The 13,821-nt window shown below is 34.7% G+C and overlaps 1 protein-coding gene across 8 annotated transcripts; it reads left to right on the top strand.

Moving 5' to 3' along the window:
- Positions 1-4,140: 4,140 nt before the first annotated feature.
- LOC106772247 (pentatricopeptide repeat-containing protein At4g28010) lies at positions 4,141-13,419 on the top strand. Of its 8 annotated transcripts, none has more exons than XM_014658520.2 (7): positions 4,141-6,422; positions 6,841-7,013; positions 7,593-7,736; positions 7,934-8,032; positions 10,619-10,733; positions 11,486-11,616; positions 12,800-13,419. In XM_014658520.2, exon 1 carries the CDS (start codon positions 4,230-4,232, stop codon positions 6,384-6,386), a length of 2,157 nt encoding a protein of 718 aa, XP_014514006.1. In that variant the 5' UTR covers positions 4,141-4,229; the 3' UTR covers positions 6,387-6,422; positions 6,841-7,013; positions 7,593-7,736; positions 7,934-8,032; positions 10,619-10,733; positions 11,486-11,616; positions 12,800-13,419. The 8 variants fall into 8 exon arrangements, with proteins under 8 accessions (XP_014514006.1, XP_014514007.1, XP_014514008.1 ...); XM_014658521.2 differs by having other exon boundaries at positions 7,888-8,032; XM_014658522.2 differs by having other exon boundaries at positions 6,841-6,924; positions 7,593-8,032.
- Positions 13,420-13,821: the final 402 nt, after the last annotated feature.

Below are 13,821 nucleotides of genomic sequence, written 5' to 3'. Positions count from 1 at the left end.
GCTGCTGCAAAGTGTAGGCACCGTCCAACAATCTGCCGAGAATGAGCCAAGCAAGATGAGTGACGGCTGCTTCTTGAAAAATGAGGGCTGGTAGGGTTTTAATCCCAAGGGCCATGTGTCTTACAATATTTGGGCCCTACATATTTTAATTGCCCAATGTGCAAAAGTTGTCTAAAAAGTTTTAAACTATTAAAATTACAATACAACTAAAATTAAAATGTCTAATTGTTGAGTCTTGAATTTATTTTGTCTCCTCCAAATGTTCCAAATTGTGTTTCCAAAATTTTCCCTGAAAATAATAATGCAAATAATTAGCTCAGAAAATTCAAATTAATTAAAATTAGAATTTCCGGTCAAATTAAGCATAATTAGGAAAAACGGGAAAATACCGAACAATTAAGCACAATTCCCTGATTAATTCTAGCACAATAAACTAAGTGAAATCAATAAAATATTGATTCATCATTAGCTCTTATGGACGAGATCCTTGTTTTAATCGTTTTAAGTTTGGATTGTATTAAGTTTACAATTTGAGTGATGGTATGTATATCGAGGAAAACTTTTATTCCTCGTTTCTATGGTTGTTCTATCATATCAAGAATGTAATAACTATATTATAGTTTAATACTATAATTATTGGGATGTTACACTCATCAGTCTAGCCCACACCAGTCCATCCATCTGTGGAGGAGGAAGATGATGAAGATCAATCTGAAGACTATGTACAATTTTAGTTTGATTTTGTTATTCATCATAGTTGTTAGAACATAGTACTGATTTTGCTACATTAGGATCACTAGTACATTTGGATGATATTAGTACATTATGATTTTGTACATTATCTTTACTTAGAAATGGATGATTTTGCTACATTATGATATTCTTAGAACATAATGTACATTATGCTTTTTCATCAATGAATGGATGATTTTGGGATGCATAATATACAGGTTTGTTTGTGGTTTGAAACTTTTATGCAGGTCTGTCTATGTTGTGAACATTTTATGCAAGTAAATGTGGTTGGATAAGAAAGACAAATATCAACCATATTTTTGTGGATGAAACCGAAGGCTTTACCGAGGGCCTTTGCCCTTCGGCCTACGGTAATTACCGAGGGCTTTTGTCCTTCGGTAATTACCGAGGGCTTATGGCCCTGGGTAATTACCGAGGGCTTATGGCCCTGGGTAATTGCCGAAAGGCAAAATCCCTCGGTAATGGTTAGGGACAAACGTTTTTCTGTCGGCTTTTTGACCGTCGGTAGGCCTTCAGTAAGTGTTGTTTACCGACGGTTTCTGGCGTTTTCCGAGGGATGTTGGCCGCCGGAAATGCCCTTCATTACTGTAGTAGCTCATTTACTCAATACATATTCAACATATATTCGACGCTTGGAAGGTTTTGTGTACCTATCCACATTTTAAACGTTAATATCTTATTTCATAACTCAGCAAATATTATCTTATTAAATAGATATATGAACCACTTATATAACATCCTATTTAGTATAAAATTATTAAATAAAATATTATAAAATTGATAAAACAAAATAGAAATATATGATATTAATTTAATTATCTATCTAATAATTATGGTGATAAAATATACAAACCAAGGGAAAACTATAAGTTTTTCAAAAAGAGAATAACTCCTAAATAAAACATATACAAGGAAACTATATTATGTGCTATAGGTTCCTTTTCTCATGTGTGTCTATTTATTAATTCAGTGAAGTGATGATTGCAAAAGAATAAACAAAACACAAAAGAATTATCCTAATATAGTCAAAATTTATCAATTTATAAACTAAACATGTATAATGTATAACAAGTCATGTATATTCACATAAATAGTTGACATTAGACTCAATTATCTAGATATATATCTTTGACATTGGACTTTACTGTAGGCTAAACTTGTAATTGTATTTATATTCCAGAGGGTCATAAGTAGATGATTTATCACACTTTTACTTATAAGGTTAGTCCTATTGGCACTTAAGACAAAACAATCTAGTAGCTAGGACCTCTTACGACTCTCACCATATAACTTATTCTACTTTATTTGAGTGTGAATAATTATTATAATCCAAGATACCTCCTTACTAACCTCTCATATGTCAATGCATACATTAACAAAATCACAACTAATCCTTCTGGATTTATATCAACCATGCTCGGATAAACATCATAAATCAACCATCATTTTAACATTTACAAAATCACACATTAAACATACCATAAGAAAACATATAAATAGAGTTAGACTTTATTAATTTCACTCAACAAGAATATGTACTCGCTCTGCGAGTAGTGTTTGAAAGCACACTCGTCCAACGACTAGATAGCTCGTCCAATGAGATTAACACTGGAACTCACAGGCTTAAATTCTCACAAAAGTTGTCCAGCGAGACTTGTCTCCCCTAGCTACTGTCAAGTTAGAGAACTCTCTGACTTTGGCTTCGCCCAACGACTATATTCTTGTCCAACGACCACTAAGCCAATAGCTCTCTGACTTTGACTTTGCCCAATGAATATATTCTCGCTTAACGACAACCAAGTCAGTAGCTCTCTAACATTGGCTTCGCCCAAAGAATTTGTATAATTCTATATAACATAATTATGCAAACTTTTGTCATTTCAACCCTACCAAACAGTTCATAACTATTGTAGATGCCAAAACATACCAGTTTCAAATTACATTACCTTCAATGATTCAAACAATATCATCTGCAATAGCAATTAGATAATATTCCCAATTTGATCTTTTAATTCAAGTAATCCAAATTAAATCCTAATTTCAATTCTACACATAAATTCTTAATCACACAACTCAATCATACATAAAAACACCATACAAGCATACAATTAACAATTGCAAGGTATCAATCACATAAAAATTATGCAATTAGCTTCTCTAACTTGAAAGAAGGATCAAACAACCCAAAAGGTGTTTCAAAAACTTTTTTGCAAAAGTAGAGTTTAATATCTATTGCGAGTGTTAGTTAAATTACAATAGTTGTTAAACACTTGTGTTTTCAAGCAAACGTTTAGGAAAATGTTTTAAATAGGAAAGACAATAACACAAGTATTTTTTATACTGGTTCACTCTACTTGAGCTACGTCCAGTCTTCCTTAAGAACTTTAAAGGGATTTCACTAATCTTATCCAATATTACAAAAGAGTATCAATCACTCTTAGTATACATTGAATACTATCAAGCAATCCTAGTTCCTAAGTATTCTAAACCACTTTTAATTTTCCCGGTCAATCTTGATTAGTCCAAGTTTAAGTACTCCTAGTATCAACCCTAGATAACCGTCTAAAATATTTAACTCTCTTGAGCTAAACAATACAAGTGTTTGAATTCTCTTTAGAATTCCAAACACAATAAGTGTTTGATTACACGAGTACAAATTTGAGTAATTCTTAAAGAGAGGATAAGTACATTACAATGAAATCTGATAACTTGAAAGATTTTCTTTTGTTTTATGAACAAACTCAAACAATATAAGCTTATAGAGAGAATATCAACATAACAATACAATGATAGCTAAAAATTCTTGTATTCTCTTGTGTGAGTCCTCCTTATATAAAATTCTTGGATAGATGGCTATTACTTTGAGATAGTTGACCTTCTTGAGAGTATGTGGCTTCTCTTACAAAGATATGTATTTTTTTGTGCCAAGGAAAGAGCATCATTATTTTCACAAGTGAGAGCTTGTACAACTAAGGTAAAACATAAAACTTTAGGAAACATTTCAAAAATGTCTTTCTATTTCACAATGTCTTTCTGATCCACGTGTAGTGCTTTTGAGTATATCTTGATATTGTTAATATTTGCATGGATAAAGAGAGAAAAAGTAGAGCAGACAAAAACATAATACTTACATGTATTTAATGTTGTATTCATATCTTATCAATTCATAAACATAGTATTATTTTTTAAATAATTTTATTTGGAATCATTTTAGTAAAAAAATTATTCAGTGTTAACCATAGTTTTAATAAACAAAAATGTTATATAATACGAAATTATATATATGATATTTTTTAAATAATTATATTTGGAATCATTTTAGTAAAATAAAATATTCTGTGTTAACCATAGTTTTAATCTGTTAAACAATCGTGTTATATTGAAAACAATTGAAATAAAATCATATAGAAGGTCCCCAAGTTTCTGATGTGCAATTGTTTTTACCAATTGATTCCCGAAACCCGTGAAACATAGCAATGATCCCCAAACGCCTCCTTAACCCTCCTCTTTCCCCAACTTCATCTTTCACCACCGTTAATGGCTTTCGCGTTTCAGCTTCTGCTTCAATCTCCCACACTCCTCACTCTCTATCCGACGCCGTTTCCCTCTTTCATCGCACTATCAACGACCCCAATTCGCCACCCTCTGAACCAGCATGCAACTCTCTTATCGGCAACCTACGCAAGGCACGACAGTACGACGTCGTCCTGTCGGTTTACCGCAAGATGGCTTCCGCGCGCGTTTCGCCCTGGTTGACTTCTCTGAATGCGTTAACCGAAAGCTTCGTCAACTCTCATCACCCAAACTTCGCTGTTGGAGTCCTTGGCCTAATGATAAAACGCGGTTTTCGGGTTGGCGTCTATAACATGAACCTAGTGTTGAAGGGTTTTTCCCAGAGTGGTCAATGCGACAAGGCAATGGGTTTGTTTTCTCAAATTACGAAAAATAGTGATCATGGGGTTCCTGATATTGTTACTTACAATACCCTTATAACTGGATTGTGTAAAGCTAAAAGATTGGTGGAAGCTAGGGCTTTGTTTGAGGCAATGAAGGTTGGGGAGAACAAACCCAATTTGGTGACATTTAGTGTTTTGATTGATTGTCTTTGTAAGAATGGTGAAGTTTGTGAGGGGTTCGTTTTGTTGGAGGAGATGGAGAGGGAGGGTTTGAAAGCTGATGTGTTTCTGTATAGTTCTCTAATCAGTTTCTTTTGTGGCAAGGGTGATGTTGAGAAGGGGATGGAACTGTTTGATGATATGTTGAGGAAGAATGTTAGTCCCAATGTGGTTACATATAGTTGTTTGATGCATGGTCTTTGCAAGATTGGTCGGTGGCGGGAGGCGTCTGACATGTTGGAGGACATGACGGCACGAGGAATTCGGCCGGATGATGTTAGTTACTCGGTTTTGGCAGATGGGCTTTGCAAGAATGGGAGGGTGGAGGATGCAATGAAGTTGTTGGATTTGATGGGGCAGAAGGGGGAGGAGCCAAGTACTGTTACATACAATGTTCTTGTGAATGGATTTTGTAAGGAGGATCGGGTGGAGGATGCATTTAGGATTGTGGAAATGATGGCGAAGAAGGGGAAGAAGCCTGATGTGGTAACTTATAATACGTTGATGAAAGGGCTGTGTAGAACTGACAAAGTTGATGAGGCGATAGATCTTTGGAAGCTGTTGGTGAGCGACAAGTTCCATATGAAGCCGGATGTCTTCACTTTCAATTATTTAATTCAGGGACTTTGCAAGAAAGGACGTCTTCGGGATGCTGTGAGGGTCCATTCTACTATGGTTGAAACGGGGTTCCTAGGTAACATAGTAACTTATAATGTTTTGATTGAGGGTTATCTAAGTGTTCGGAAACTTATTAAGGCGTTGGGACTCTGGAAAGGGGCAGTAGACTCTGGATTTTCTCCCAATTCAATGACTTACAGAGTTTTTATTATTGGTCTGTGCAAAATGCAGATGCTGAGTATTGCAAAAGGACTTTTTATTAAAATGAAAGATTCTGGGATTAAACCTACCGTAGTTGAATACAATGCACTAATGGCATCTTTGTGCAGGGAAGATAGTCTCGAGCAGGCTAGGAGTTTATTTCAAGAAATGAGAAATGTGAATCATGATGTTGATGTTGTCTCCTTTAATATAGTAATCGATGGAACCCTTAAAGCGGGAGATACTAAACATGCCGAGCAATTGCTATCGGAGATGCGTAACATGGATTTGATCCCTGATGCCGTAACCTTTTCTATATTAATAAATAGGTTCTCAAAACTTGAGCTGTTGGATAAAGCCATGTCCTTCTATGAGAAAATGATCTCGTCTGGTCATGTACCTGATGTTGTTGTATTTGATTCTTTGCTAAAGGGCTGTGGTTCAAAGGGAGAGACAGAAAAAATCATTTCCTTGCTTCATCAAATGGCTGATAAGGATGTTGTTCTGGACTCGAAATTAACATCTACCATCTTAGCATGCGTTTGTCACATGTCAAAAGATCTTGATGTAGAGAAGGTTCTTCCAAATTTTTCACAAAATAGTGAACATACATCAAAAGGAACAACCATTAAATGCCACAAGTTCTTGATGAAGCTGAATGATGTTTATCCAGAACTAAAATTATTTGTTGCACGATAGTGTGTGGTTTCAGGTGCATGATACCATGGTATCCTAGTAAGTTCTTTAGTTGTCCTGTATTAAATTCATTACGTTGCATTTTTTATCTACTTTTATATCTCAGATTAAATTGTAAAACTATCAAGATCGTTTGGTTTCATTTCATAGTATGTGTTCGTATGTTGGGAGGCACTTGTGAGATCTCGAATTTTGATTCCTTACCTGTTTTGTGCCTGCTCGGATCTTTTAGAAGGGTTCATATTTTTGTTAATCTTTGATAAGCTATGACCTCATTTCTGTATACAAGTATTATTCAAAGGTGTGATTTGGAGAATTCTTTTGCCCTAATGAGACCCACGTATGATTGGTGTCTGTTTGTGTTGTGTGTGTTTGTTTGTTCTCATAGACCAACGTACATAATTGTATTTACCAAATGATGACTTACATAAATTAATGAAATATTTTTATTGGACAGATGGATTGGCAACCTGACAATTACGGAGTTTTGAAGTCATGTGCATTTCAACCAGTTGTCATTTTATAATAAAGAGATGCAAGTGTAAAGTTCTGCATCATGGCATACAATGTCCCATTTGATACTGATATGTAAACAGTCATGGATGAGATTTGTATAATGTCTTCTTACAGGTTTACTTCTATTACTGTCTGCTTTTGAAGTAGTCAGAAATGTCAGAATGGCTACCCTTAAGATACTAGATTGTGTTAATTCGTTAGGAGTTTAGTGCTCAACAAAAATTTAAAATAGGTCACTCTGCCCAACTAAGGCAGCACTAAACCCATTTTAAACCAACTATAATTAATCACTAGCAGTACTCCTATTGCCCACAATTTGGTTTCTCCATGGAATTTTCTGCCATTTGTCTCACCGTTCATCTAGCTTAATAAGGCTACTTTTCTGATATGTTCTCACAGTTCATTAACATTTGTTGATTGATAGGTCCCGGTTTTGTAGTATTTTTATAGGCTTAAGATTGTCTCCTTGGGTTTTAGTTTGCTTTTATTTCTTAGTTTTCTGTGCTGACCCAAATTTTATTTCCTTGCATAACGGTAATTAATAGTTGTTGAGTGCCTTTTTTACCTCACCCTTTTGGATCATCTTTCATCATGTCAATTTTTAGGCTTTCAATCATTAAGTTCTGGCTGAAAGTACGAGGCTTTGGTTTTTGGCTTGAAGGGATCATCTAAGTGTGGTTTTTTTGCATCTAGAGAGAAGAGAAGCTGAGGTGATGGTGATGAAGGAGAGGGATGAGGAGCTTTCTTTGTTCCTCAATATGAGGAGGAGAGAGAACGAGAACGAGAAAAACAGCCTTCTCCTTGAAAACTCTGAAGAACTTCATTTGTCCAATCTGGGTATGTTTTTCTCGACTTCAACTTTTGATTGCTGGTGGGGTGCAAGATTTGGACTTGAGTTTATAGATCTTGAATATTCTAATAATTGAACCAAGGTTTTTCTCGCATCATGTTTTTTGTGCCACTTGTTGTGTTTTATAATCTATTAAAGATGCCTTTCTGTGTCATGTTATTTGACCACAAAATCCAATCACAAGGGCTCCATGAATTCTAAGATCGTCTCTTCGGTGCCACCAAAGAAGCATGGGGGTTGAAGAGTTCTTGAATTCAGAGAATGACAAGTCTGACCATGAATGGTAATTTTCGACTTCAACTTCTGATTGCTGGTGGGGTGGTGGGGTGCGTGATTTCAATTTGTGAGTTTATAGATCTTGAATATTCTAATAGTTGAACCAAGGTTTTCTTGAGCATTTCGTTTTGTGTATAATCTGATTTAGAAAAATTCAAGTCTAGATGGAAGCTGTCATAATAGCAAAAGTGAAACTCCATGAATTGCCAATTTTTTAGACTGATTAAAGTACATTGTTGAGTTTTTCAGCTGCCCCCATTTGAAGCTGAAAAGTCTTCTTACCCTCTTCAATTTTTTCAATGACAAGTTCTGGTTGCACATCTAACTCCAACTTCCACCTTTATATTCATGTTCTTATCAACCACCCGGGATAAATAATTCATAATCCAGCCACTGCAGACCTCACTAGTCAGAGATAGCAGCCCCTACAGTTTTGTCGCTTTCAGCCACTATAGGCCCCATCATCCCATTAGTTAGTGATGGCAGTTCTTGTAGTTTCAGCCACTGCATGCCCCATCCTTACTTGATGGCAATCTAGTCCCTGTAGTTTTTCATTGTCCTCCTTTGTCAAAGTCATCCTACTTGAAGTTTCATGGTGTTAGTTGAAGTTTAGCAGTTGTCCATTACTATCCAATCCATAAGTTGTTGTTAGTTGTACATCGACCTATGATTGCACATTTGCTGCACTGATAGGAGATTATTAGTGTATGAGAGGAGAAAGAAGAGGCAGTAGCTAAACTGATGAGCTCGACTCTGAGGCAGATCGGTGACGAGTTGAAGAAACAGGCACGGATCGACTGACGAACCGAACCATAGACGCAGCGGAAGACCGGAATCGGAGAGAACCTAGGGTTTAGGGTGGTTGGTGAGGTTTTAATCGGTTAAACGGAAGGATTCACCGATTGAATCAGTGAAATGGAAGGAATCAATGTTTTAATCGGTGTAAAGGTTCAAATAGGCTTTCAATCGGTGAGATGGAAGGAAAAGATAAAATCAATCGATCAAAAGGTGAGGAAAGGCTAGGAGAAGGTGAATCTGAGGAGTGTTTCGGTGAGAAATGACTTACGGTGGCTGACCTGAGAGGAGGAGGTGGCTGGTTTCGCTATTGGGAGGAAGAGACGTTGCTGAACGAAATGAAGAAGTGGCGTGGTGCTGATCTGATCCGCGAGGAATTAAAGTTCGCGTGGCATCAGACGCAGTAAGAAAATGACGCGTGCCAAGCAATGGAGTGGTAGGTGGATGCTACGGATGAGTGAGAAATCTGATTATGGAAAATGAGAGGAAAGGCAATAGGCAAGGAAGGTGGCTAGAGGGAGTCTTTGGACTCTCTAGCCTATGACTTTCAAGAGAGAAATAATTCTGGGTTTTAGAAATCTAATTCTCTTTAATCTCAAAAGTAAGTACAAGAAGTGTAGGCATGGCTATATATAGGACTAGAAGTCCCACATACCTAACACATTTACACATGTATAAAAGAAATACAAAACTAAAGAAATTGGGCTTGGGCCCAAGTCATCATAAACGGTTAGCTTGACCATTTGACAGTTAGGAATGAGAGGAAATGGGATTTGTATAAATAGTAAGAGTTAGTAGAAGGACTGGGACTTTTGACTGTTGTACACTGTGTACAGGATTCGTTATTCCTGTTGGGGGAGGTTAGGCTCCCAAGCTACCCATTCATTGTATCTTCTGGCACTAAATAATACCAGTGGAGGTTATACAGAGTGTTGTGTGTTGATTCTTGTGTGTGTAGTTTGATTTCTTTAGGTTTCTTGATTAGAAACCTAACATGCACACTCTTGAAGACAGAGCATATATTTCAAATTGAGTTTATTTATTCCAAGCTTGATTCATACACTTGAGAATTAAACTGTAAAATAATTCTAGAGGGCTTGATTGATCNCTNTCATAATNTTNTANTTATAATAATAAATTGATACAAGAGTACATGATAATTAGAGTAACCTAGACACAATATAATCATGATAATTAGAGTAACCTAGACACAATATAATTATGATAATTAGAGTAATCTAGACACAATATAATTATGATAATTAGAGTAATNTANACANANTATAATCATGATAATTAGAGTAACCCTAGACACAATATAATCATGATAAATAGGATAAATATCCTAACACATACAATATGTATAGTCCAGCTTGAGGGGGAGTGTTAGAGATATTATCTTTAGTTTATATTTATCTTTTATCTTTAGTTAGTTTGTTTATTTTCTTATTTGTATTTTAGGCTTTGCCATGTTTCTTTTATTATAAATAAAGGACCTATGTGTAAAAATAAGGGAGATTAATTCCATATATAATTCTCACTCAAACTTTTAGAGAAGGAATCAGAAATGAAGTCTATATTTTTTGCACAATGCATTCATCCTTTCGTTTATTCGACTTTTCTGGTATGCTATTCTATAGCAATTACCCTACATACGGAAAAGAACCAAGTTGCATAACAATTATTAGCAACGTTTGTATTTTACCTCATTCCTAGTTTCTGCATCTATATTACTTTACAATTACCATTTTGGTCCATCATAATTACATTGTATTGACTAGGATTTTTCTGTTATCAGGCTTCTTGCGCCACCAGATTCACCTCCTTTTCCTACTTTAGAGAAAGAGTCGCAAATATCAGTGAAGAGTGAACAGGAGACTCATAATGCTCGTCCAACAGCTTTGAAACCTAGGGTAAGCACCATTGTATATGATTTTTAGTTGGATGCACATACTCATAGCATAGTCTGTTATTAGTTGAAATTTATTTAATGTTACGAAATCATATGTAAACTTCATTAAATCAGAAGTGAGGCTTATCAGTTTTTGAGTTCTTATAAACTTGAACTAATAATAAAGCATTTGTTTAAAATTCTGTTTTAGAGACAATGTTGCTAGCATCTTGCTTTCATTTGCTTGACTTGAGAATTAAACTGTAAAATAATTCTAGAGGACTTGATTGATCCCTCTCATAATCTTCTATTTATAATAATAAATTGATACAAGAGTACATGATAATTAGAGTAACCCTAGACACAATATAATCATGATAATTAGAGTAACCTAGACACAATATAAACATGATAATTAAAGTAACCTAGACACAATATAATCATGATAATTAGAGTAATCTAGACACAATATAATCATGATAATTAGAGTAACCTAGACACAATATAATCATGATAATTAGAGTAATCTAGACACAATATAATCATGATAATTAGAGTAACCCTAGACACAATATAATCATGATAAATAGGATAAATATCCTAACAGCTTGTAATACATTCTCCTTTTTTGGTAGGTTTAATTGATGAAATGCTTTCCACTTTCTTCTTATGTGCATCTTGCTTTCATTTGCCTGTAATACATTCGCCTTTTTTGGTAGGTTTAATTGATGCAATGCTTTCCACTTTCTTCTTATGTTGTATCCTGTATCTCAGGTGGCTAATATCCAAGCAGAACCTGCTTCTCAAGAGGCAAGATAGTTTTGGACCAGAGAGAACTGAGTTCATTTTAGTTTTAGATTTTCTTCATTTTTCTCTGAAGTTGGGAGAGTGGACAGTATCTCTTGGTGCGTTCCAGCTTCTACCTTCTCTTTTGTTCAAGTTGAAAATCAATGAAAAAACAGATTTGTTTCTTCCTCTTATTCTCTTCTATTTTATGTTTTATTTGGAATAGCCTGAGTGATGAAAAGTAGACATTAGGTTTGATTTTATGTTCATTCTTGTATCTACTTTGACTTCAATTTCTGATTGCAATTGATTTAAAGGATCTTCAGAATCTAAGAGTTCAGATTTGAACTACTTAGCAGTCAAGCTTGAAGATATCATGATCAAACTTGAGTTTAAGAATTATTTTATTAAGATTTTCCAGCTTTTGTTCTATAATCTGAATTTTACTTTGCAATTCTGATTCTGATTACTATTTCATGTTTTCTTCTCATGCGATAACAAACTTCCAAATCATAAACCAAATTCTATTTCAGTTTCTGAGAAATTTCACACTACCGTTAATTCTGTTTTTTTATTTTTTTTGGTTTTTACCGTTAATAATGTTAGTCTTAGTTCAGCAATGCAATTTTTCATTCCAGAACTGATTTCTGAAGTTTTAGTTTAGTTTCTTCATTGCTTTAGCTTTAGAATCTTGCACGAAACATTACCTGTATGATTGATTCCAGTTTTACATGTAAATTCAATTCACTCTCGTTTATAGAAATTAGGCTTTCTAGTTTTTTTAGTTTTAGGAATTCTAATTCTGCATTGATTCTTAGGTGTAATTCTCTGTTTATTGTTCAATTAGCGTTGTTCTAAGTTCGTCTACACTTCATTTCACCATTCTTTGAAAATATATAACTGCATCTTTTATTCAGATTTTAGGCTTCAATTTAAGTTCCATTCATTGTCTGTAGTTCTTTTATTTTAGTTTCCCCCAAATCATTCATTTTAAGCTTGGTTAGGATAATACAAATACTTGTTGAAATAGGATTTCTGTGGATTGAAACCCATGGTCAACCTTAAGCTATATCAGGGAGCCTTTGGATTATTGCATGAACTTTACTGCGACTATACAGTTCATCATTGTTTTAGAACTAACTAATTGTCTTAGTCTCAGCTTGTGTTTTGGTTGTGTGCCTGAAACACAGGGTGTGCTGCACCCAGGCCCTTACTAATTTCCTATGTTTGAATTCTGGTACTCAAAATTTTTTAAATTAAATTATATCTTGTAACAATTTTGATGCTTACACCTTTGTGTAGGTTCCTTAATGATGTCATGAACTTGACTTGTGGATGATCCTGAAAATTTGATTGGGGTGGATTCTACTCTCAATATTCAAATGGAGGTTAGTCTCAACTGGAAATTAGACAAACACTCTTAAAAGCTGTAGTTGTTTTAGGTGGAGGCTCAAGAACGATTTTATGCCTTAGCAAACCCGTTCATGCAAGTTCTCTTAAAGCTTAAGCTTGATCAGTCGTATGCCCACTTTACCATATGTTGGCAGTTTTGTTTAGCTATGAATAATGCAAAGGGAAATGGACCAAAATCTTGTTCACTCTCCCATAAGCTGTGGCTGACATGCAGAGTGGCTGAGGACTATTCTTTTTTGTTTTTTGTTTTATATATTTCTTGCAGAAAAAGTGAGAATGACTATGAGAAAAATTAATGGTATTTTTAGCTCTTAGGATCCATTCAAAACTTGATCGGATTGAGGTTCTGGGGTTATAATATCAATTATAATTATATCAGAACTGAAATGAGTTCATATTAACAGAACTTGCATTATGAATGGAAAAAAAAATTGTCATTCTGGATTCAATTCAATGTTATTTGAGATTGTGGTTATATATTATATTGTGGGTGTAATTTTAAAGTTGAAGGGATGCAACTAAGTATTTTGTTATTATGATTGTTCCAGAATCGGGGATGGTGTTAACAGAAACACTGTTTTGTGACAGCCAGCAGATAAGTGTGATGATACTAGATTAAATTCAAGCATCTTTAGAGACAAAGTGAAAACATATTTTTAAAGTAGAAAAGATGAACCATAATAGCACAACTAGTCACAACTAGTGTTGTCAATAGCAGATTGTGGAAAATTGCTGTAGTTAGCTTATGTAGCTGAAAGTGTCCCGAGCAAATAGCTGAAGTTATATGATGAATTAAATATATCTGTAAAAATTTAAGTTACATAAAAATTGACTCTATATATATTATTCATTTTACTTCAACGTGTGTAAAACAATGACTATAACACTTATTTCGATTCTTTCAAGAGAGA

The sequence above is a fragment of the Vigna radiata genome, chromosome 8 (genome assembly GCF_000741045.1).
Source record: "Vigna radiata var. radiata cultivar VC1973A chromosome 8, Vradiata_ver6, whole genome shotgun sequence".
Classification (NCBI taxonomy): Eukaryota; Viridiplantae; Streptophyta; class Magnoliopsida; order Fabales; family Fabaceae; genus Vigna; species Vigna radiata.
Note: the sequence above shows the minus strand (reverse complement) of the source record. Positions and strands in the feature narration are given on the sequence as shown.

Bases quoted from the DNA above. Each gene is read 5' to 3' on its own strand.
- LOC106772247 (XM_014658523.2), top strand. From the start codon at position 4,230: ATGATCCCCAAACGCCTCCTTAACCCTCCTCTTTCCCCAACTTCATCT.